Consider the following 26,166-nt stretch of genomic DNA (forward strand, 5'->3'; position numbering starts at 1 on the left):
ATTGACACACAGAGAACGCGTATGTTAAGTTAAAGGACGTTGACGAGCGAGACGCGTCGATCTGCAATTGCGAAAAGTTTGTGAAACACGAATAAAACGAAAGATGTCGGCGAGTTTCGTGATTACACTTGTCAAAGCGTGGAAATTCGTGTGGCAAATATACGTGGGGAAAAAAGATGAAAGCGCAAAACAGCTGATTCGCAGACAGCAATTGGAAATGCACGCGTGCGCGTCCGATGGCTGAGTTAATACTTATCCAGACGTGCGTTCGTGTATTGCACCATCTTCTGGAAATAGAGTACGGCCGACGTTTATCTCAAACGCAATGCAGCCTAGCGTACGCCGCGTTAAACGTTGACTCTCGACGATTACGTGGGGGAAGCAAGAAAGAGCGGATCAAAAAGAGAGAAGCGAGGTGGTAGAAGCAAGACAAAGACGAAAGTCAGAGTGAAACGGTAAGATAGAGAGGGTAAGAGAGAGAGAGAAAGAGCAAGAGGATAAGAGAGAGAGAGAGAGAGTGAGAGGGAGGGAAAAGAGAATAGAGAAGAAAATGCGGAATCGATGCGAGTTTAAGCGTAATAATAAACGAACCAGACGAACTCTGATCGTCTCAGAAACGCATATATGTACGTAGAGAAAAACCAATAAATGAACGAACGACAGAAGACGTATCGTTCGGTTTGAGACTTACTCGGGATATTTGACGTTGGGTAAAGCCTTCAGGAAACAACGTTGACGCAGGATGCCCTCCCACAGTTGCACGCCAACGATACCGAATATAAAGAAGACGAAGAAGCACAGCAGCAGCACGTTGCCCAGCATAGGAAGAGTGTCGAGTAAAAGCATCACTAGTATCCGCATACCTGTTGGAAAAAGAAAGACGAAATAGTGGCAAGAACAGCGACACTCGAGTCTCCTTTTAAAACAAGTCTCGGCTGTTCGCTATGATTGCGGCGCAATCGTGTCGTCTAGTTTCACCGACAGCGTGACAAATACAGGATTTCTTTGTTTACAGAGCAAGTCAGGAAAGTATTCGAAGACTCGAAGAAAACTTTTATAAACGTAATTGCGCTTAGGCGAGAGATTTTCAAATTTCGTTGATATCGTAGTGAGATCAGCGCGATTACATCGGTCAATTTTGAAACGAATCCGGAAACGTAGGCTAGAAGCTATATTTATTGCAAGATATCTTTTAGCCGAGATCGTGAAGGCATTTCAACGATCAATTGTCCATTGTATCGGTAAATCTCGATATTCGGTGAGACCATTTTTAATACTTTTTGCTTCTTTTCGTTTTTTCTTTTTTTTTTTATATATATATATATCGATAATATCATATACCTTCATTTTTAATATCTTGTAGCTTCTATATACGTCAGTCGTATCTGATTACGTCGCTAATGAAATTTCAAAACGTTTAATATCGCACGGACGATGTAATATATCGGCGAAAGATTTCTATAAACGTTCAAATACTTTCGTGAACCATTGTACGTCACTGGAGGAAGAATAATGTCATCCGGATACGGCGCTAAATAGAGATGTGCGCGAAAAAGTGGGAAATCACGAGGCGAGAAAAGCGAAGGACTTGTTACAGGCGGAACACTCAAATATAGTGTATCGCGGTTCTAAATCGATCCGCTCATTATTTGTTCATCTGGATCGTTCAGGAATAAATCTTCTTTCAAGTTCATTCATGTTAAGCTTACATCTATATCCTACTATATATAATCGTTGCGGGCCGAGAAAAATGTAAATTCGATCGAACAGAGAACGTCGAATCTTCTTTTCACGCGATTTTATTTAAAGAAGCTGCAATCGCGGCTGCAACGTAAAGAGTATCGAAAGAGAAACGAGTCGAGTGCTTGAGTCGAAAAAAGAAAAAAAAAAGAAAAACACTGGCAAATATTTTTCAACGGACGCCGGATATAACAAGTTTGTAAATTTGGAAAAATTGATCGATCGGTGCGTGTATTAACTGCAAACGTAGCGTACGAACGAATAATGCGACCGCGTTACACGGCGATCCTCCGCGTTAAAATACATCGAAATTTGAAACGAAAGTTTTCAGCGTGGCAAATCCATTGCGGGAAATGAGAATTTTTGTTGCGACTAATTTTGCTATTATCGCGATCAATTAGAATTTTTCCCTGTAATTAAATACTTGGAAGATGGTAGTCGTCGTAAATAGATCGTTTATGAATATGCAAGTGTTTATAAATAAATATGAACGTCTACCGGTTATGTAAGTTTGAGAAACGGCGTGAGAAGCGACTACAAGTAAGTTAGAAAAGAATATGTAAGTAAGAAATTCTTGGCTCTCCTTTAAAATTCAAATCGCGTTACGACAAAAACTCCCCTTCATGGCGGTACGCGATAAACAGAAGGAAAGAATTTTATCTGGTGATTTGGATTAGCTTAGGGACCAATTTATGTTCGATTGCACACGCTTCCAACGAGAATCAATTTTCTTGTAAACAAAGCTCCGTAGGATAAAACTTTATTTGTTCTTTCCCGACTTATTTTTGAACGAAGAACCATCTTCCCTCGGCAATACCCTATGCCTTTGGATTCCGATTCACCTTGCACATGATCGGTATAACGACAAATATTCTCTCTCTTTTATTTCTTTTATTTTTTTTTTTTTTTTTTTTTGAAACGGATAAATTTATTCGGTGTATTTTATTCGATCAGAATTTTGGCCAGAAAGATCGAAGCAAATAAATGTCGCGAACGTTGGTTCGCTTGGATATACGTACGCGCGATTTATATATTTGCCGTCTATTATGAAAATTGTTTATCGTAAAAGTCAGCGTTTTTCAACGTACACAACCAGTTGTATTTTTGTATACTCACTTGGAATCCTGTTGATGGCACGTAGAGGTCTCAAGACTCTTATAGTCCTTATGGCCGATAAATTCATGTTTTCCACGTTCAAACAATATTCCAGAGCACTGAAATAGAATAATCGAACATAGAATTTTTCTTCTTTGTCGAACATTTCGTTCCGATCGCAAATATTTATTCCACGCCAAGGCGTTGTTTTTCTGTCGAATATTTAGTAAACTCTGGTGGCAAGGTTGGCAAAAATGAAGATATAAATTCCATTCAGACCGAATCCGTTCAAAACGTTCGAGATTGAATAAGCATTCGTCAATCAGAATTCTGCGATGTTAGGTGAAAATGAAATTAGATTGCTGAAAGCAACGTGTTGTACGTGCTCCCCTCTTGTAATTGAATTTTATCCCAAGTAAATTTATTTATAAATGAACACGCGTAACTACGAATTCCCCAAATGTTTCACACCAACTCGTACGCGTTTCTACGTGTCCGTTGCGTTCAGAATTGTAAGAAAGGAAAACCTACGTAGAACGAAAAGCCGTACTCGATTTGAAGGATAATCGAAGAATGGAAATATTTCGTTGCCTTCGAGCTACCTTTTCAATTATAAAACAGAATGAACGTGATACTGGGAAACACGGCTGGCTCGCGTAAAATCGAATAAGAGTTTAGCGGTTTATCAATTTCACGAGCTCCTAAGTACCTCGATGGAACCTGTGCGATTAACTTTACCCGCGTGACACCGTTCAATCCGCGAAACTTTATTTCACGGAAAACTTGCCACGAAGTACGTTCCGACCTCCATAGCTTCGAACCAACCACCGAATTAAGGGAAACTTTCGCGCAACTTGCTCGTTCGTTATACCAAAATAAAAATTCCACACGAATAAACGCCAACTCTATTCATTCCCCATATCCAACTTATTCTCGTATCTTGCTCTTTCTTCGCTCTTCCATTCAATTTCGTTTCCATTATTTCGTTCGTTCGTAAGCTGCTCTCTCGTTCGCCAACGAGACTTGTAAAAGTCGATCTATAGTGCAACTATTCTAATCCGTCTGAATAGATTTACGATGCAACTCGGCGTATCTAAATCTCACGGCGACAAAAATTCCGCACAACTGGAGTTCGCAGAGTAAAGTAGTCGAGCGGTTCTTTACGCTGACTGTCGCTTCTTACGAGAATAACCGCAGTTTAATGGACTATAGATTACGTTGATACTTGTGATTAAATATGTTGCAATTAAATACGCTGTACGCAACGTGATTAATCGCGATCAACGATAATCAGGCTGAGCGTTGATATTGTCAATTTGCATGTTTTCAATAATTGGCGAAATAAAAGATCGGATACGGAGATCGTTCAGATTGGTACGATAGCTTTAACATCGAGATAAGATTTCATTGTAATAGATAGGATTTAGGGAAATAGCGGTCTACCGTATCAGAGGGAAATTTTACGCAGCGTCTGATGTAATTGAACTCCGGCTAATTGAGTTCACTTATCTACATATGTGTAAACTCTAATTAGTTGAATGAGAAATGGCAGGTCATGAAGCGAATCAGCGAGACAATTCTCGCTGCATGAACTCCAATTATACGTATGTTTGTCCTCCAGTGGATTCAGGTAAATGGAATTTCACCGAGTATTGTTCGTCCAGACACGGAACCATTCTACTTGTTAGCGACTTTCAGGTTTCATATTCCACCAGGAACCTTTCAGTTCCTAAAAATCTGATTAAATGTTATCGTTAAGGAGAGATTGCTCGGATATTTTCCAGCTACGATAAATGGTTCATATTCCGGAAGAATAGAATATTCGAATTATTCTGTCGTGTACGAAACAACAAATGCGGAAACAACGGCGTGTTCCGTGTTACGCGTGGAATGCGACTGTACATTCCAGAAGGTGATTCGCGAGGAAAGAGCATACGAGTCTGCGAAATAAGAGACGATTAACCCTCGATCCGCACGCTGGGTCGTTTTCGACCAGCGATTTTAACTAATTTTTCAATCTTTCCACACTTTTGTCTAAATTCTGCTTTGCTCTGAAAAAAATCAAATTAACGTAACGATGGGAACTGTCGGACGATATTTCGCATTCTTGAAGGAATATTCAAGAATTTTGGAAAAAATTGTTGCAAACACGACAACCTAGAAAAATCGGCATGAACTTGAACGACCCAGCGAACAGACGACGCGAACAAAGATAAAGTTACAGACGGAGGGTTGACGAACACTCACCCAGCCGCTACTATGAAAAAGTCCAATCTGTTCCAGGAGTCAGCGAGATACGTTCCTTTGCCGTAGATGCCCATCGCGACCATTTTGATCGTCATCTCCAGGGCGAAGAAGGCGAAAATGATGTCGTCGAACATCTGTAAGCCAGAAAGCCAGGCTGGCCGATTAGACGACAACACGCTTAACCCGATCGGGCGTAATTGATCAAGGACACTAGAGCAGCAAGTTGCATTAGCTGTCGAACCACCGACTACTGTTCAATCGCGTTTGCTTCCCTTTTCTCTTTGACGTGTGAAACCAAACGTGGAAAGCAGGACAAACAGTGCAATTAATCAATCGCCTCTTGCATCAAGACTTTCGTGCTTTGACATTTTTTTCTCTTTGAAGGAAACTTTCTTCGCGACTCTTCTTTTTCTTCCTTTCATTTTTCTTCTGGCACGAGCCAGAAAACAAAGATAGGACGAAAATGGGACACGAAGTTTTCCAGAGAATCTGCAGGGACATAGTTTCGCTGGTTTTTCATACCGACGTTAATTTGAATCTTCAAACGTGTAGATTAACGTTCTTAAGCCTCGTAAACCGGTTCGACGATTTTTTATCGAATCCTGCTTTCTTAGTAATCGATTCTCGAAAGTTATGATAAGCGAAATTTGTTCGAATGCCACGCGAAGTTTGTTGTAATATCATTGCGTTGCGACGTGGTTATTTGTAACCGATAGCGCAGACAATAATTTTTCCTCCTCTTTATACAACATCGAATAGCGATAAAACATTTAATTCTATTTGTTCGATCTTGTTAAGTTTTTAATTTAAAATAGACGCGAAAGATCTGTAGCCTTTAGGGGTTGAAATATTTTTCTTTACGTTTGAAAAAAATGAGAGAGAAAATTCGTGATTTGTCGTTTCAATGTTATGTCAAAGATGTTCTTAAAACGTTTAAAGATCTTTTCTCACGATCGAAACAAATGGAATTGGAATAACAGAAATCCGGAGGATAACAAAATTAAAATTCAATTTTCATTTATGGATTGCATAATAGAAATTTAATCTTCGAAATAGCGTTTATTGGTTTTTAGAATTTTGATCCATTTTCACGATTAATCGCTGGATTCGGTGAAATCACGCGTGCATTTTTCGATTCCAGTAATACCGAATATCTTCAAATTCATTTGTAAAATAACAAAACATTTTCCCGTAATATATGGTCGAGCTGTGTATGCAGATTAGCAGATATTAACAATGGGATACACGTGAATGTCAGAGCTGACCCGAAACGAGGCGAAAAACGGGTTAACAACTGGGTAAATTCTATACGCATATTCTGTATGGCTTGATAATTAAGTCGTATCACTAATTAAAATTATTCAGCGTAGTCGCGCACGCTGACATAAAAACAGCGAAAGAGAAAGAGCGTTGCGATTTCATCGCGCAAGCTGCAGTCGAAAGTGCAGCAACCTATAAATCGTGACGCACGGAATTGTAATTGCAACCTTTTGCCAAGGTAAATCTGAGCTTAACACCGCACCGTGACAAATGAAAACGAGCAGATAAAGGCCACCGAGATTCAATTATATCTTTTCTGGCCTTTCTCTTTTTCTTTTTTCTTTTTTTTTTCTTTTTTTTCAATTATCACTCGTAATTAACGATAGCTGCAAATGGCTTTCACAGATACGTATGAAGAGTACGCAAGAAAAGCGTGGCAAATCCATATTTGCTTTTTTGACTTTCGACCATTTATTGTAAATTTCATACAAACGTTCACGAATATAACCGAAAATGGATGACAAGTTTACGAAATTTTGTAAACAATCGAATAAAGAATAGTTTTCGCAATGTCCAACAGGCCGGAAAAATATGTATTCGGTCGCACAATCGATTAAAGGGGACAATTTTGAATCGATTAAAGGGGAAAAACTTTGAAATCGATCGCTGAATTTTTTAATTGCTAATCGTGCTCTTCGGATACGGACTCGAATATTTATAATCGACTATGAAAGATTCGAATAATATTGCAGTATATTCTTTTATAAATATTAATTTCCATGCGAGAAAAGAGAAGCAGTACGTTCAAATATTTGAAGTAGATTCGACAGATTCCACCGAACTGTACAGACTCCAGTAGTTTCAGCTATGTTAAACTAGTCTGATTCTAACGTTCTCTATCTACTGCGCACAGCGAAATCAATGTTTCAACAGAGACTCGCTTGCTATCTTCGAAGCTGGCTATATTAAAATCTTTAAAATTATGAAAACTTTTGAAAGAAAGTAGCTATAAAAATGTTCATATGTAGGGAGATAAATAAATATACATACTTGCAATATTTTACAGCGGTTTGTCACACACTGATCGTCGACGCACGGTTGGTACATTCCCAGTGTAATGCAGTTTAAAAGAATTACCATCATGCTCACTCTTTCGAACCACGTGATCATACTATGTTAAGGAAAATAGTTTTCTTCCGTTTCGATAATTAATTAACGCTGACCACAAATTATCCTGATGAAAGTTACGTGTTATCGTTTAAACACGAACAAATAGGATTGTTTATAATCGTTCGAAGGGTTCCACGTGTCAGCAAGATCAACGCTGTATGTTGAATGAGAAATGCGTTTAAATCAGTTACAACACGAGTTGGCAAAACTGCGTAAACACTATTACGCAAATTAATAGAAATCTGACAATTCTCATAAATGAAATATCGTCTTTTAACTTACGATGTGATTTAAACATCTGTCGATCTTTTGTTAATAATTACACGCATAATGTAATTCGCGTTCGTGATTAACGATATAACAATTTGTGTCGAAATTAACAATTTTCAAATCTTTAATACTTCGAATTAATGGGAATAAATTTTGTTCCATTTTATATTCCAATAACATCGAATCACTGAGACACCTTTCTCTTGCAAGAACGAGATTGTTAGCTGGAACGTAGTTGTACGGCTTCGTTCGTGTCAAAATATTCTGCCATTTAGTTAATTACGGGGAGCACTGTACGTAGCTAGCAATTACGAGACAGAGCTCTTGTCAATTGTTTCTGTAGGTAACGTTAGTTAATTAGAAATTCATTTTTATCGTGATATTAATTGCAGTCTGTAATCTGAAAACAAAGGCACACTGTCGTTCATATTAATCACTGTAAGTAAGAATTTGCAAGACAAACAGCTTCTGAATATCTCAAATGAAAATGTTCCTTAAAATAATTTATATTTGTACGCTCATGTGTCTTTTCGTTAAATTTTTAATAAATTATTCTATCCGTAAAATTGGTTAAAAAGGACACACAGCAAAATTCGATCCAGCTGCACTAGCTCGAATTATCATACGTTAAGAAACTACATGTATCACATTACGTCCACTTTTTTCTTTAAGGGGGTGTCCTGAATTAACTAAAAAATATAACTAAAAAAGTTCGTCGAAAAGTTTATTTAAATAATTGTTATAGCAACTTAAATTTGATTTCTTCTTTTTAAAAAACACAATTTTTCTTTAAACCCGCCAAAATTTTTAATTTCACACTATTTTCTGCCTTTTTTTTTTTTTGTTAGTTCATCGAGAAGAAAGATATATAATAATTTAATCCTTTTTTGGTTTTTCGTTTTGACGCCGATTGAAAACTGCAGCCCATGAAATAGGCTTAGAAATCTGTTATAATTTTTTCTTACTTTACAAAAATTTTTTTGTATTCGTTAAATATACAGGGTGGTTGATAACTGGTGGTACAAGCGGAAAGGGGGTGATTCTACGTGAAAAAAGAAGTCGAAAATATAGAATAAAACATTTCTTTTTTTTTTTTAATTTTTCCATCGAGACAACGATCTACAGTGAGATCCGTTATAACGTACCGCACGCGTACCGAGCGAAAATTCAAAGTCGATTTTCTCGAAAACAAAGCCTCGAACGAAAAATATTTATTCTATATTTTCCACTTCTTTTTTCGCGCAGAATCACCCTCTTTCCGCTTTTACCGCCAGTTATCAACCACCCTGTATATAAAGCTATACCTCAAAATTCAATAACTTCATTCCCTTCTAAAAAAAAAATCACAAAAGGTTGTTAGAACGCTGTTTTAGAACATTCTAATTCAGGGCGCCCCCTTAATATTAAAATTGTCTACGTCCATAAAGGTGATGTGATATAAATAACTAATTGTCAGATGAAAATTTGTTTGTTTTTGAACCGAATACGCTTGCACTATATACCGCCCTCTTAGATGCAATTTTCATATTTCAAGGGAGAAACATACGAAATTGATAAGGTAATTTTTGTAAAGCTTCGAAGCTTGCGAAGCTTGTAGGAGACCTCTACAAAATTGTATTCTCCGAAGTTCGATGAAATTTTGGAAACGATCGTTGCAAATGCAACATGCTATAGCGACACTCTCGTTGGCGAAATTGCATAAAAAACGAAATTTGTTATCGTGCCCCGTAGAAGATAAAGCGAAAGAACTGACTGGCTGCTTTTTACCGTTTCTCTTGGACCAATCGTAAAATCGATGGATTTTTCTCTTTCGATGACATCCTGTCTCCCAACTAACGAATGACAATTCTATTTCAATTACTAATTATTAATCAATTATTAATATATATATATATATTATACGAATATAACGTAAATATGCTTTCGAGTTGAATCTTCGATAAAAATCAAACAAGAAGAAAAATAACGCGTAAAAAGGAGGAAATTTCAGTAAGTAAACACATTTGGAGAACAACCCTCGAGAGTAGAGTTTCGAATTTTGAGAACTTCTCGCCACTAAAATATGCGAAAAATATTCATGCTTCAAAGTTGCACGAAACACATTATTCATGGAACTTTTTGTCACCTTCAGTGGACGGGGGAAAAAATACGTTTACCATTCAAACTCGATTTTTTACAATTCCACGACTTCGGTCCTCCTACCATCTCGTACGATCACCAATGAACAACATACGTACGACGTTCCGTAACGCGTTATCAGATGGCGAGTCTACGTACGCAAATTCATATCAATCTGAAGACAATGATTTGAAGAGAGCGATACCGAAACGGTATGAAAGATGAAGATGGCTGAAATTAATTTTTAATTCTCACGCATGTACCCTTGAAACGTCTGCAAATGCATTAACATCGGTCATCTGTATAATTCCGTAAAAAAAAAATGAATACGAAATTTAAGGAAGAAAAGAAGAAAGAAGAAAAGAAGAAGATGGAAAGATGATTCGTTCAATTTACGATACACGCTTCGTTAACAAGTCGAAATGAACATCGTCGTTCTTCCACGGTAATTCGATTATGAAATAATTGAACGAGCTGTTATCGTAAAACAATATTACCCTTCATTTCCCTGGCTGTTACGTTCAATTGATACAACGACTGGACCAAACTGATGGTCCCTTTTTTTTTTATTTCTTCCCGATAATTTCTTGGCCTCTACCAATAAGGGGTCAGATATAGCGATCAGGGGTCAGCGAATGCTTTACACGCTGGAGACCGTTCGAAACCGCTATTACCACCCTGTCACACCAATTTAGCCGGTGTTCTACCATTTCGCCATCGTGTCGTCACAAAACGATCGATCGATAAGACAAGGCGCAACTGTAATCTTACAGATCGATCACGGTTGCCAAGTGACTATTACCTAAACACTATCCTCCTCGATGCGTGACTCGAGCTTTCACTCGTGTCGGATAAACCACCAAATGATATTTCACTGGTAATCGACGAGAGAGTGGACATTTTTTGTCCAGCTCGTTCACAAGAGCGTGCGGAGACCGTCGGTCACGCAGACTGTCACGTTTCTAGAGTAAATAGAGTCGTCGTGAAATTTATGGGACGATAGCGAAGCTTGACAAGACGTGGATAGACGAGCATTTTCCTAAGAAATTATCGATAAGTCCGAATCTAACAGAGTGATAAACGAAAAATGAGTGTGAAAGAGTCGGCGAGATTCTCTTACTTTTCTGCTGATTTTTCTTCTTCTCAATTATCGTTCGTAATTGGTAGATCCAAGCACTTAAAAAGTGTATTACACTTCTGGTCAAGGGATCGAAGTGCCCTTTAGCTTTTGAATGAACGAACGTTCTTGCGCGAGTTTCTGAGAAATGAGAATATCGTGATTGTAACTTCCATTTTTAAATGTAATTAATTATAGTTTCGATACCATGGAGGATCAATATTTTTGTGTAATCGAGAAAGTGATCGCTTTAAACTTTTGCAGGATATTAAAATTGGTCCACTAGATTCGATTACGTTGACAAGTAGATTAGATTCAACCTGGACGATTCCAACTTTCCACATCTATCACTTTCTTAACAAAAATTTCTCCTTTGTTTAAACCATTTTTCTTGGCCATCTTCGAGACTTATTCGTTAACACTAGAACTACTATACCAGTCAAATTGACTGGTTCTAGAATTTTATTTGAAAATTCCTACTTCGTGTTATATCTTTTTTCCGCAATGATGTAATGACTCTCGCAACGATAACTAAAAGAACAATATAATGAATTTTATTTTGTTTTTTATGTATTCAAACCCAAAATAATTTTGTATCAAGGCTACTTATACCAATATCAGTGAAAATGACTGGTACTTGACAAAGTGTAAGAGGGTCTATTTTATTGTCTGATTTTAACACTAGAACTATCATACCAGTCAAGTCAACTGGTTCTACAATTTTATTTGAAAATTCCTACTTCATGTTATATCTTTTTTCCGCAATGATGTAATGACTCTCGCAACGATAACTAAAAGAACAATATAATGAATTTTATTTTGTTTTTTATGTATTCAAACCCAAAATAATTTTGTATCAAGGCTACTTATACCAATATCAGTGAAAATGACTGGTTCTTGTCCAAGTGTTAAAAGGTCCTGCAATCTGTTTATCGAACCACAATTAACCAGTTTCCTCGTTTTGTACATCTTACCACACGTTTTTAAAATTTGTACTGCCTATCGTTCGATATGACGATATCAGTTATGAGGAAAATTGCGGATCGATCGCTAGATCGCTAGATGCTAACCCTAGAAATACCACATCAGTCAATATGACTGGTTCTACAATTTTATAAATGTGTCAACCCTCGTCTCGGGATCATGGTCCCGGATGGATTAATAATACGAAAAATGTACTACGTAACATGGAATTGCTTCTGTAAGAAAGTAATAAATCAATAAATATAAAAATATTCTATTATTACGTATTTTTTAAAGACCAGTCATTTTCACTGGTTTCGATAGAAATAGCTTCGTGTTAACTATCGGTAGTTCTAGTGTTAAAGGTCTCGTTCATCGTCTAATTATCCCCTAAATTATACTTGACTAAATTTTGTAGCAGATATGCAAATAAAAATCGATATACACGCGCTTCGTAATTGTAATATTTAAACAGCAGTTTCCACGCTGTCGCCGAAATCTCGATAAAACAAATATCGTACACACGTTCCATCGATAAGACGGGATCTTAATAAATCCTTTGGATTCTGAAAATCTTTATTTAATGCCGGTACACGCCGTGTTTCTAAATAAGAGAGTCATAAAACTGTGGAAACGATGGCGAATGCCAATAAACGACAATTCTCCGCGAGATTCATCGAAAATACATCGAAAATAATTCAAAGCGAGAGAAGCTATAAGCAGTTTATCACGGACATATTCCCCTTGTTTTGTATAATGTCGACAGTCATAAATTTTACATCGATGCTATGCAAGAAACTTAGTGGAAAAGCAGGCAAGCGAATACAACCACCGATAGCGAGACTCGGAAACTTGGAAAACTTAGCGATACGACGATTTTCGTCGTCAGCATTACGTTGCCTCGCGTGTCTAATAAACTGCATAGAAACTAGGTGATTGACCAACTTTCGTTTGTAGCGACAAAGAGGAATGGCACGCGCGTAGTAACGCGTACTCCGGGAACAATGTTATCGCGTATCCCTTTGTCGGAAGATTTACAACTCGCAAGGACGAGGCGAGCGTAAAAAATTCGAATCGTGGAAAACGTATCGTATAACGCGAATGTGACGAGCGTAGAAAACAACATCGTCGCGTGAACTGGCGTTTTATAGGGTAATAAAAGGCGGTGAATTTCGAGCTGCAAGGGAAAAGCGCATGAATCGCGCGACGCTACACGCAACGCATCGTTCCGACACGATACGTTAACAGGCCACTGACACTACGTTGTTATGTGGCTTTCTACAAAGCTGATGGCCTTCACCACATTCGAACGTTTCTCGCGTGAAGATGCTAATCTAACGAGACAAAATGTCTTTCATTACTTTCGCTCTTATACTCCGATCGACATATTAGAAGTACGCCTCGTCAGATCGATAAGATCGTTAACGAGTTGCACTTGATTTTTCACTTCGTTTCTTTAGGTTGCCCGAAAAGTTTCTTTCGTTTTGTAAAGAAATAATAGGCGCACAATGTTTTTTGTTTTATATTAATTTATCGTATTATACGGGAACGTAATAATAGAAATAGAACGAAATGGATCGTACTTAATTCGATAAAATAATATAAAACAGAAATTATCGTTCATCTATTATCACCTTATGAAACGAAAGAAGCTTTTCGGACGACCTAATATTCATCGATATGTGAAATGGTACTAGGTTGCTTCGTGTTTTATCCATGAAATACAATGTTTTCCATTATTTGCACTTTCATCTTTATTTTATAATGCAATTCATATATCGGAAAAAGCCAGCTCTTTGCATATAAGAGATAACATACTTAACCCTTTAACCTACAACTACGAGCATAACCCGTATTAGATGAACGGGCATAACACGTATTAGAAGATCGGGCATAGCCCGCATTAGAAGATCGGGCATAACCCGTATTATACTACTACGCGGTCAATCTAACCTAGCATATAAAATTATGCATATCTCGACATATCTATTAGTGAATTTGGATATTTCTTCTTTAACTGTAGTTAACTTAAGGTCGCCATGTATCGTTTCATTGGTAACACACCAAGCTGCATCTATTAAGGATCTTAGAGTTTTTCACTGGAATCGAATTGAAGAATTTCTGTGTTGGAATTACTCGCTGTTCCCCATAGTTGGATCCCATAGGTCCAAACAGGTTTAGATGTAGCTAATTTGTCCTACAGGCGACATATTAACCCTTTTGCACATGTGTGCAAAGTGTGACTCGACATCAGTTTTTATCTCAGCACCTCCTTTGTCGATGTTCTTTCATGTCCACGTTTTTCTGTGAAACGTGCGAAAGAAATGTTGAGGAAAATATTTGGTTGGTATGATCGCTAGTTCCTACATGTTAAGTTGGTACGACTTCTAACGACGCTCCTTTGTCTTTGGCGTTGGCCCAGTGTTAATTATCTGAGTGTACCCGGTGTGTTCATATGGTTGTACATGGTGGTGAAATACAGGACGTAAAAACTGAATCTGTGTGAATCAATAAATATCAAACTCCAAAACCTACTTAATAACAAGAAAAGCAGGATTGCATCCTGGACATTGTTTCAAGATATCTCATACACTTAAAAATTACAAAATACAACAATGGTGTGAATAAAACTGGTATTTAAGTGAATTTCTTTCTTCCTTTATTTATTTAAATTGTCTTATTTCTTAGTTAAAGTAACTTTCAAATAAAACACTTAAAAGCCTTGGGAGCTGTTCGTAACGAAATTGAAATAAAATTTGCAGTGCAAAGGGTTAAAGAATGGCTTCGATACACGATAGAAGCCTAGATTATTCGAACGTCTGTGTAGTTGGTAGAGACAATGACGATAGAATGGCTGTATTATTCGACTGTCTGGGTATTCTACTATTCGAATGATTTAGTATCCAAATATTCTGCTATCTGACAGATTAATAATAATATTTGATAATCGATAACGTCGATAATATTCGGTACAATAAATAGTTGCACGCGTACTGTGACGTATAACCCAACTTTGAAACAAATTTAGAAGCTGCGCAGGGAAAAGGAATGTCAAGTATCTGAAGTATCTCTCGTACACACGCGTTCTCATCGCTGCGTTACGATCACACGTTTTCGTCGAAACTTTCGGTTAAAACGTTCGTCTTAAACGCGAGTGTAAATGAAATATAATTTATACGTTGAAATTGTCAAATTACGTGTTTACGATAATTTCGTTATAAACAAACGCTATTCCGCTTCTGCAGTCCGCAACAAATAATCGTTTCTTATTCAAATTCGTTCTCATCCATGTATTTTATTTTTATACCTCTGGAATGCTGTCCTTTTTATGCATAATCGATGCGTACAATGATTAATCAATATCTTTTTCATACGACGTGCACCGTGCAAGAAGACGTTACACCGAGTAGACGTGGCAAAATGGTTAGCTTCGAACTGACGCGTCGTTGAAAGGGTTAAGGGCAAGGGTGGTAAACTTGGTCGCGTGCTAAATTACACAAGGGGGTTCCGAAAGTGGAGTTAACTTATTGTCGAAAGGATTAAAGCCTGAGCTTTGCGAGGCTACAGACGAACGATGTACCATTCGATGAATTTTGCTTCGTAAAATTGTTAAAAATTGTGACAGCTGATGACGATATTTTGATCATAAATCTTTATAAGATCGAGAAATGTCTTCTTCGTTAACGTGGTTGATAATTGACAAAAGAACAGAATTCGATGGATGATGGTAATCTATTGGGTTGGCAACTAAGTGATTGCGGATTTTGTCATTAGGTGGTATTGACAAATCTAATACGGGCTATGCCCGTTCACCTAATACCCAATAGTAGGTTAAAGGGTTAAGTATATTATCTCTTATATGCAAAGAGCTGGCTTCTTCCGATATATGAATTGCATTATAAAATAAAGATGAAAGTGCAAATAATGAAAAGCATTTTGTTTCATGGATAAAACACGAAGCAACCTAGTACCATTTCACATATCGATGAATATTAGGTCGTCCGAAAAGTTTCTTTCGTTTCATAAGGTGATAATAGATGAACAACAATTTCTGTTTTATATTATTTTATCGAATTAGGTACGATCCATTTCGTTCTATTTCTATTATTACGTTCGTGCATAATTCAATAAACTAATATAAAACAAAAAACTTTATAAAACGAAAGAAACTTTTCCAACAACCTAATATAACACATACGAGTAGACATATAAGCAGCGACCTAACTTGGATATACTGTTAATCGGTGCTACGTATAATACTATTCTTTTGAATCTTATTCTTACTACTAGTAATCAGCATTGTCCTAAATGAAGACACGTTATCTTTAATACTCCAGGCAAATTGCTCCAATTCTCATTACGCTCTGCACGAAGTAGCGCAGTCTTTTCGCATGCTCTTCGCTTTTGTATTTCGCCTGCTGTTTTTATTAAGCGTCATGATATATTTTTATATTCGTATTCGTAGAAACGCAAGCGAATTATCTCGTTGCAGGTAATTCTGAATCTTCCTGCCCAAGTATATTAGCCTGGAATTTTGAAGTTGCCAAATTCCAAGGGTTAACAAATTAAACGCGGCGGAAAATCTTCATTTGCACAAGGTGTTTGCAAAATAAGTAGCGTCCGGAATTAAGCGTGTCGCATAATGGAAGAATATTTTTCCACTTTTGTTGATTCGTGCGTTAAAAGACGGCGGAATTACGTGGTATGCGAACGGTATACTTTTGCACATTAACCGGCTCGTTTTTCAATAAAATATTCCTTTACGCGGCAAGATTAACAAAGCCGAATTTACTTCGTTTTAATCACTTCAAGCGTAAATGGGACGATGTATTTTTAATAGAAATTTTACGACACGCTGAAAGGGCCAACGTTTCTTACGATAATCAAATATTAAGCTTAAGGGATTATCTTTGAATTATTGGCCACTCAAGATCCTAGAGTTACGAAGGATTTTTATTTATTCAACGTGCTTTAAAGTAATATTTTAATTATCACTCTTGCGCAAGAAACCGATCTTTCTTCGCCACTGTTATTCATTTACGCTTTAGAAACAGCCGGATATTTACTATAACGTTGTCGACGTTTATAGATACAGCCGTGTGAATCGTAGATGATGCTTTTATTCGAATAAATTATTCGGAAGTTGTCGTATAAATCTGAAATTAATGGTTTCTCGCAAGACAAGCAAATCTCTTTCTCCTTTTCCTTCTTTATTTTATTTATCTGTGTGAGGAAATTCGATACACGGACAAGCATACTCTATACGCACGACGATAATTATTTTTAATGTACCTCTCTATCTTCTTTTTTTTTTTTTTTTTTTTATTAAAATAAGATACAAAGTACAGAAACATTCTACTGTTTCGTTAAAAATTTAATTGTTCAATTAATTGCTATTTTCATATAATCGTATGTGCGTCACGTTTAAGAAAAAAGGACAAGGCAGACTATTATGCGATCTATTAGCATGAAGCATCGACTCGAGTCAAGATCGCGCGATCATAGGTTAAAGTAGGTGTTAAATTGATCGCGTACGATTAATTCGTAGATTAGCGAAATCTCTGTTCTTAATGCCGTTTAATTGCCGTCCGTAGATTCGCATGAAACGCTTTGCAAAATTGTCCCAACGATTTAAGCCGTATGAAATAAATCCATTGAAATAATTTACGTGAACTTCCTTTAATCGAAATTGAATTTAACTTTATCTCGCTGGCCGCTCGTTTATCACCGACGACTGTAAAATAATTAACCGCTGTAAAAATCGATCGCGAAACGAATGAAATTCGGCGAGTGAATCTTTAGGCAACGCGAACAAAGCCGATTGTATTGGCCGAGCTAGTAAGAAGAAAATGGTAAAATCATACGGCACAAGTTTGTAACTCTGTAACTTGACATTTACCAGTTCGTTACTATTATTAGTTAGTAAATCATTGTGCACGAGGGCCCCGTGAATAATGTTGTTGACGCAACCGTTGCGTCATTCCTTTCGTATGTTCCGACGAGATGACTTAATATTAAGAAAATAAGAAAGAAAAAAAAAAAAAACGCCGCGAAAAAAGAAGAAAAATCGACGATGCGTCGAAAGCAGAAATTATCGAGTCAAAGACATTTTTTCTTTTTCCCGAGCAAAATTTGTTAAAAGTACAGACGTTTCCAACGAAAAAAAAAAAAAAAAAAAAAAAAAGAAGAAAAAGAAAAGAAACTGTCAAGTCGCGTGTTCTATCAGTGAATGTGATAAATTGGCGTAAATTGAGCATGCAGTATTATGGAAAAGCCAGTCGAAGAAGGTGGATCCCTTCATACTTCAGGCGGGCTAACGTTAGAACTGGATCTGACGTTGATGGGAAGGTGATAGAATTCCAAACATAAATTTCCAATAGGCCGCGCTATTGTAGGAACGGGCAGAAGCTTCCCGGCTCTCATTTTCACGGACATACATCAAACGAATTAGATCCGACGCGTTATACAGGCAGCGAGCTATTCGTTCTGCTGCTTGGAAAATAAATGCCGCGGGAATTCACAGCGAAGCTAAATAATTCGTAGGTCAACGCGATTTATGTCCGCATATTTCTCATCGAAAAATTGATCGAGTACGAGTCTCCGGTAGAACTGTACGTCAGAGAGAGGAATACGTCTCGTAGGCAATGATAGCGTTATGTAAAGCTTCATTGAAAGATCGGCAACCGACCGTTACCATCGGCCAAACACGCCAAACTGGAAGCTTCTACGTGCAACCCACGTACAATTTATATATAGAATTCGATCAACCAACCCACCCTTCGATGCTAATGACAATTAACGTGTGCCTCGATTCAAGTTCTCGCGTGCTCTTCGCGTTTCTGTCTTGTATTACGTCGAGAGTCGGTCGAGCGATACACCTTACGAAACGAGATTCGTGTAATATCGACTTTGCTATTTACCATTGGCCCGTGCCTGCCTGTATTTTGTATCTTTCTTCCATCAATTTTGGATTTATACGTGTGTACGCTGCTCGTCAAAAAGTTAGCCCGTGTGAGCTATCTTTAATTTCTCAATGACGCGTGTAAAGTTTTTCGTCTACAACGTACAATATCAAATAATTCGTTGGAATAATAATAATAATAAATAACGATCGAATAATAGTTCGTTGAAAATAATTAAAAATATTGCGTGTAACAAGAAAAGGTTGTTTTACTTTAAGAACGAAACGATAACACAATCTGTTAACACGTTTAGAAATTGCTCGGTAGTTCATGATCTATCAACGAGTAAAGATCACAGTACAACGTTATGTAAATTTGTAAGTATATGGAACGCGAGACAAAATTAAACGTGTCTGAAAAAAGCAAATTGTCGAACGAAAACGGCAACTGTTAGCAGTAGCTAAAATATCGAAAGTAATAAGAAGAAGTCGTAAAGTAATTTCTTAATTTCTTAAAAAATGTTTCTTAAATATGAAAGATAACTCACGTGGGCTATCTGTTCGACGAGGAGTGTAGGTACAGGTTTTTCGAATAAATTTCGCTCTTTCGATGATGTACGCTCGCTGTTGACGCTGTATATGGATGTATAATGGTAGCTTAGGAGAGTAGGTTTTACGAAATATTATGTAACGTATACATTGTATACGTGTTATATAAAAGATTTTGAAATTTCGCTGCCACTATAATAAGACTCGGAGGATATCAACGTCATAGTGGTAAAATTTGAAGGAAATCCGGCAATATACGCAGAAGCTGCAAGATATTTAGCGCAAGTATATATTTCACGATGATCGTAAAAGACAAATTTCTGACAAATTGCGAGAATTCTGCACGCAGATGCGCGCCGTTCCGTTTAGAAAATCGATCGCCGTCGTCACGCGAGCCTCTGCTTACTTTCGCCGATATCTTTTATCGAATTTGAAAGCGATAGTCCCGATTTACACCGCTTTAAAGCTGATCAGAACGAGAACTTTTAAATGTAACGAATTAATCTTCGGGGAGAACAGATAGCGAACCTACTCGCACAAAGCGGAGAGACGTTGACGCTCGTCGCTACGCGAAGCTTCTTCGTCACGGCGCAATAAAATGCACACGTCCTCACCAAGAGTTGGATAATCGAATCGTGCGTTTAGTAACCCTTACACGCGCACGTCCTTCGGATCCTTGTCTAAATTTATGACCCGGCCACTACCAATCTCCGATAGTTTTCGACCGGGAGACTCCACCCTGCCACCCTCGAGTTCGGGGGTGTGTCGTTTTAGGTTCGAGAGACGACAGAAGTCGCTAATAGGAAGAAACCAGACTCTGCCGTGGCTTATAAAAAGACAAGTTCTTTGCACTTGGGATAATTCCTATTGTCAGAGGAATTTTTCAAAATATCGTAAGCGACACGTGGTTATCGAAGTGATCAATCTGGTGGTCTGTAAAAAGACACGCGAAATCGATACAATTCGTTGAAAATCCATAAGGCACGTTAAAAAGTTAAAAAAATCAGATTGAAACGAGGGAAGATGAAAATTGTTAGAATCGAAAAATTTGTTGGGGAATATTTGTAAGAGAGCGATTCAAGCTTTCTTAACAAACTTACTATCGACGATTAATCGGTGGAACGAAGTTAGCTAAAGACGTACGTACTTTAGAAGATGTTTTAAAAATATATTAGGTACACTGAGTAGCGCGTACTTCTTTAATATATTTCTTCAGCTCTGTTAATTAATTTTTTAACGACTAAATAGACTTTACTTTCAAAACGCGACGCCCGTGCCTTTTGAAGAGGGCGCAACGCTTCCCGAAGTAGCTGCACCGCCTTTACAACTGGACATCGTATAGCTAAGTACGGTCAGAATTACGAACCTTTGATGTATGCAGCTTTCAAACGTCTGTTTCTTTACAAAAGCTCGCAGCTTCTTCTTGTATATTATTCATTTATGAAATCATTAATAGCCTTGTAAACGGTCCTCGAATCTTCCACAACATCGATCCTCGTATTTCATCTGTACATTGTAATTACGAAACGCCGCACGTGCTTTTTCCAAAGTGTCTGCTTTTTATTTTTTATCTTTTAGTCTGGAGGAAACGAAGAATAGCATTACGATAGAAACGCTGTCGTATAAGGATGATCGTCGAGTTTATAGAATTCGGGAGAAGATCAATTTAAGTTGAGCACGAAACAAAAGAAAGCAAGCAAAGTAACGAAATAACGGTCTTTCAAAGTTAAAAGTTAGTTTCGCGCCGCGAGAGAAGTTGCGTATTGGTAGTCACCTTAAATCCGAGTGAAAAAGTTAGAATATTTATTTACGGAAAAGTCACACTTGTTCTGCCTTCCCAACACTTTAATCTTCCCTTGCACTTGCCTTATTCGGATACTACGACGAACTATGATATATCTTTGATCAACTTTTGCCTATACTGCAACCACTACTATCACGCGTTGTCCATACTCTTCGTAAATATAATACACAATGGATGCAGTGTCTATCGATGCGAATAAACAATTTTTCTATCGCTTTCCTCCGTGTTATCCGCAACTATCGCCCTCTTTCGCGTGTACATTAGCATACTTGAAGAATTTTTATTCATTTCGCTATTCATAATTTTCGAGATATCGACCAATTATCGAAGATATTGAAATATTGCACACCGGCTATACCTTTGGTATTTTGTGAAACGTTGCCTATTTATCAGTTTTTCAACAAATTCTTCCCGTTTTCGACCGCGTGAAATTAAAACGCATCTTTTTGATCGTAGAGTGACACTCGGATCAAAGATCCCCCGAAAATCTCTTCTTCGCATCTAACTCGAATCTATTTAGAAAATTCATGCGTCCGCAAGCTGACGAGAAGACGCGCGAGACATCTCCGACAAGCGGAACGGCAAGAAACTCGTAGCCTAAATATCTCATAGACGGAAACGAACGACTTAAACCATCTGCAAGTGCAAAAGACTGGGCGATGCGCGTATAGGATGGAAATTGTCGCGAAGGTCTGACGATGGCAGAACCGAACGAGACGTTTCCTCGGACAAATCGCGAGAAAGCCGCCGCGTTATCTACTTTCCACAAACATACGGAGTGTGTCCGATCAATAAACGGCTGGCCTCCGCCAGGCTCTCTCCTCCGGTGTAACCGTCGAATCTTGCCGTGGCGCGGCTCGCGCCGCCGATGCAAAAAAAAGGGGAAAGAAAAAGAGAATAGGTGGAAGCGGAACCTGGAGGTTTTCGCAACGGTGGCGATGTTGGTCCGCGTCGCGTCTGCCCGCTCGAGTAAAAACACGAGCAACAGTTTGCTTGCAAGCATCTCTGTGCGTCTCTTTGTGCCAGGGCACAAGAGACCCGGTGGCGGACGAAGAATAAACTGGCACAAAGGTACGCGTCACGATTCTGAATGCGAAGTTCTGCTCACGGTGAAATTCGGACGGAAGCGTTTCAAGCCACGTACACCACGACTCAAACCGTCCGTGCATTGCCTACAGGCGAAAAAATAACGAAGCCAGGATTCCATACGCTATTTATGATTGAGCGTGTGTACACGATGAATTATTCCGCGTTTCAGCAGAGGCGGAGGAAAAGTAAATTTAGTCACGCAGCTTCCGCGAACGTGCGAGAGAACAGCCGAGAGTCTCGTCGGTCTTCTAGGTCACGAGATGCACGATTATCGAGCGCGATTCCACTCGTCCACCAATAATGTTTCGCCAGGAGAAAATTATTATTGATACGCTTATAACATCGTTATATACGGTGGCCCGTGATACGCGTACGAATTATTTTATTTTATTTGTTTCGCGGTATTGATGCCACGCGGCCAAAACACCATTTCCACTTGTCTCTTACGTCACTCGCTCAGGATGATTCTATAGCGATCGAAGCAACTATTGCATACCTTTCGCGGTGGTATTACGTGCGTTGTGTAAGGAACATTTTGAACATTTGGTTGGCAGCGTTGAGAGACGCGGCAGCATGTCGCGATAATATCGATGAAATTACAGATCAACGTGGTTATCGTACACGTTACAACGTGTATTGTATAATGCGTTTTGTAATTAACGCGTTCAAACGTGATATATATATATATATTTCGTATAGAGTATGTGCATCGAGCGAATGATTTTGAAATTTCGTTGGTATCGTAATGGGACACGACCGCCATGATAGCATTGGTAAAATTTCAAGCCAACGTATTATACATATTATATGCATTGAATGAAACATTTTGAAATTTCATTAGCGTCGTAACGAGACACGCTGCCATAATTGTATCGATCAAACGAATCAATCTGAAAATGTACTGTACGCATTATATGTAAAATGTATTGTATAACGACGTACGAATATTCTATGTATTAATTAAAATGATATATTAATTGATATATTACTCTCGTATTATTGTTACATATTATTCATATGTTAACCATTTCGCTATGTCAAAGAACTTTCTCGTAATAGATGCAAAGTCTGATATACAGGATGGTTGGTAACTGGTGGTACAAGCGAAAAGGGGGTGATTCTATGCGAAAAAAGAAGTCGAAGATATAGAATACAAATTTTTCGTTCGAGGCTTTGTTTTCGAGAAAATCGACTTTGAATTTTCGCTCGGTACGCCTGCACTTTATCGCGTCTCGTTATAACGAATCTCACTGTAGATCGTTGTTTGGATTGACGTTATTTTTGTAATTTTTTAAATTTTTATTCCATATTTTCGACTTCTTTCTTCGCGTAGAATCACCCCCTTTCCGCTTGTACCACCAGTTACCAACCACCCTATATGATGGAACATTATTATTATTATTATTATTATTATTACTACTACTATTATTATTATTACTATTATATGTGTCCATCTGCCGTGCGAAACGTATTGATATTCCATTATCGCTACGATGAATCCCATGACGATTATATTGATTAAATTTCGAAGCAATTTGAAGATGCGCACATCGCATATTTATTTAATATAAAACGTACACGTATAACGAGTTTGTGAATTTCCTGCAGCGGGTGGAATTGAAATTTGAACGCGAGAAGTGCGGGATTTTGAAATGTTGAGCACTTGGTGGTGGCCGGTAGCGTGATTATCGGCGTTGCGAAGGTGAAAGGCACTTGATTCCAGGAAAGTTTTAATTGAGGTGTCAATCACGAGGACAAAACGGTAAATCCTATAGTTAGCCTGCGTTATCTACTGTTTGCTCTCTGTAGTTCTTTCCTTCTCGTGTATTTTCATTCTTCTTCTCTTCTTTTTTCTTTTTTTCTTTTTTTTTTTTTTTTTTTTCTAGACCGAATGTGGGAACGTAAATTGTCATCATCCTCTGAAAATGATTGCTTGGAATTCTAAAATATCGGAAGCTCGTCGCCTCTGTTATTTTAGGCTTTTCACGCTCTTTCTTTTTTTTTTTTTTATCTATTTTTAACAGATCCTAAATGGACGTGCTATATTTAGTAACTGGAATATTTTCGAAATGGATTAATATCTCTGGATGCTCGCACTGTTTCAAACAAAATTCCACGCTGAAAATATCCTAAACTAAATATATTGTAACTTATGACACGTTCCCGTGGTAGACGATGATTTTCACGATCGCGAAATTTTCGCTTATTGTCTTCGTTGGCCGATCGAATTTAATTAATTCCCCGACCTTGGCAATTATTTTTAGAAAACGCTTCGCGTTAAGCTTAAGAAACAATGCCGTTACAATCGCGAATTTTCAAATTACGTCTAGTTAGAATCTCCATCGGCTCTTAATACGGTCGACTTCGGTTTCCTTCGTCAAATCTGCCGATTAAAATATTCTTCTCGTTCTTAAAATATCGATAATTTCTACGATTATTAAACGCGTGAAGAACCATCGAGTAAATTTATCCGTATCATCATTCACAATATTCCATAAATCACTCTGCAAATATCAGCTGCAAAAATACACGATGCGTGATTTTCATTTTAAGGTTGATCAACGAAGAGATTCGTTCTCTTGCGATACTAGCGATACCCTGGCTAATTATTTTTATTGTACAAATTAAACGTAACTGCACTTGTTACTTGACCTACTTATCGAAGGCTAACGCTATACAGTTTCGTTGTCCGCGACGTTCGCTTCGTGATATTCGTTAAAGCGAAGAATCCAGCTGCTCGTTGATCGAAAACGATACACCATAACGATTAATAACCAGAAATAACTGGAAATGAAATCGTAAACGTTCGCGATGTTAACTCGGAGAAATATTCAAACATTTAAAACCTATAGTTCCCAGAATATATCTTCTTTTCATCGGAAGAATTACGAGCAGAAAGGAAGTCGACCAAATTGAATTTTTAACAAGCGAGTTGAAATCTCTATAGGCCAATATAGACGCTAATAACGCATTCAGATGGACGTATTGTTAAAATCAAAATAAGAACAAAAGGCCGGCTGATTCGTCAAAGCGAAATATGACAAAAGAAGAAAAAATAGATAAGCGAGTTTCAAGCGATCACGCGATTCAACAAATGGCATCATCCATATCAATAAAGAGCTCTTCAGACAATTATATTTTTTATTCGTCGTAGTACGTGCAACGATTGATCACGCACACGATCGCAACGTTACCATCATCGTCGCTGTGATCCTAATGATGCAGACGCGGATAAAGCGTATCGCGGATAAAACATATTGTTACATTCCGTCTCGTTGTTCGCCGCCAAATACCAAAAGCGTGATTTCGCGTGATTTCAATGCGCAAAATAAGACACATATGCGTTTCCTCGTGCTATCGTTCTGTCGGCGATCGATAAACGCGCTGCCATTACGAACCGAAGATACGAAAAATCGATACTTTGGGCATTAATTGGCAAAGGACTGTTAAAATTGTACAAATCGTGGCTTTGCATTTACATTTTGGAAATTAAATTCGGATCGCGCTGGAACACACGCGAGTAAAGTTCGTTCCAAGAGTTTAAAACTATTAGCCACGCGTGTATTACCGAACGAAGAAACGAACGACGACCGAATGAACGATTTCCATTATCGTGTTTTTAAAGTGGACATTTTCCACGCGAAAAAATCTGTTGCGATAAAATTATCGGAATTTTTATTATTTATTAATATTATTTTTATCGAAAGAATCGTCGAAGGATGATATCGTTGGAGAACGTAATGAACGATGTATAAAAAAAAGGGAAGTTGATTATTAAATACAGGGTGGTTGGTAACTGGTGGTACAAGCGGACAGGGGGTGATTCTACGCGTAAAAAGAAGT

General features: G+C 37.9%; 1 protein-coding gene across 1 annotated transcript in view; it reads right to left on the reverse strand.

The window, feature by feature from the left end:
- Positions 1–26,166, reverse strand: part of LOC117231425 (voltage-dependent T-type calcium channel subunit alpha-1G) — a 108,515-nt gene that overhangs the window by 71,336 nt on the left and 11,013 nt on the right. Inside the window, 4 exon segments of the mRNA XM_033489861.1 lie at positions 692–863; positions 2,857–2,954; positions 5,083–5,216; positions 7,393–7,504. Of these exon segments, the coding sequence (XP_033345752.1) occupies positions 692–863; positions 2,857–2,954; positions 5,083–5,216; positions 7,393–7,504 (516 nt within the window).

The sequence above is a fragment of the Bombus vosnesenskii genome, unplaced genomic scaffold (genome assembly GCF_011952255.1).
Source record: "Bombus vosnesenskii isolate JDL3184/JDL3185 unplaced genomic scaffold, Bvos_JDL3184-5_v1.1 scf7180000013272, whole genome shotgun sequence".
Classification (NCBI taxonomy): Eukaryota; Metazoa; Arthropoda; class Insecta; order Hymenoptera; family Apidae; genus Bombus; species Bombus vosnesenskii.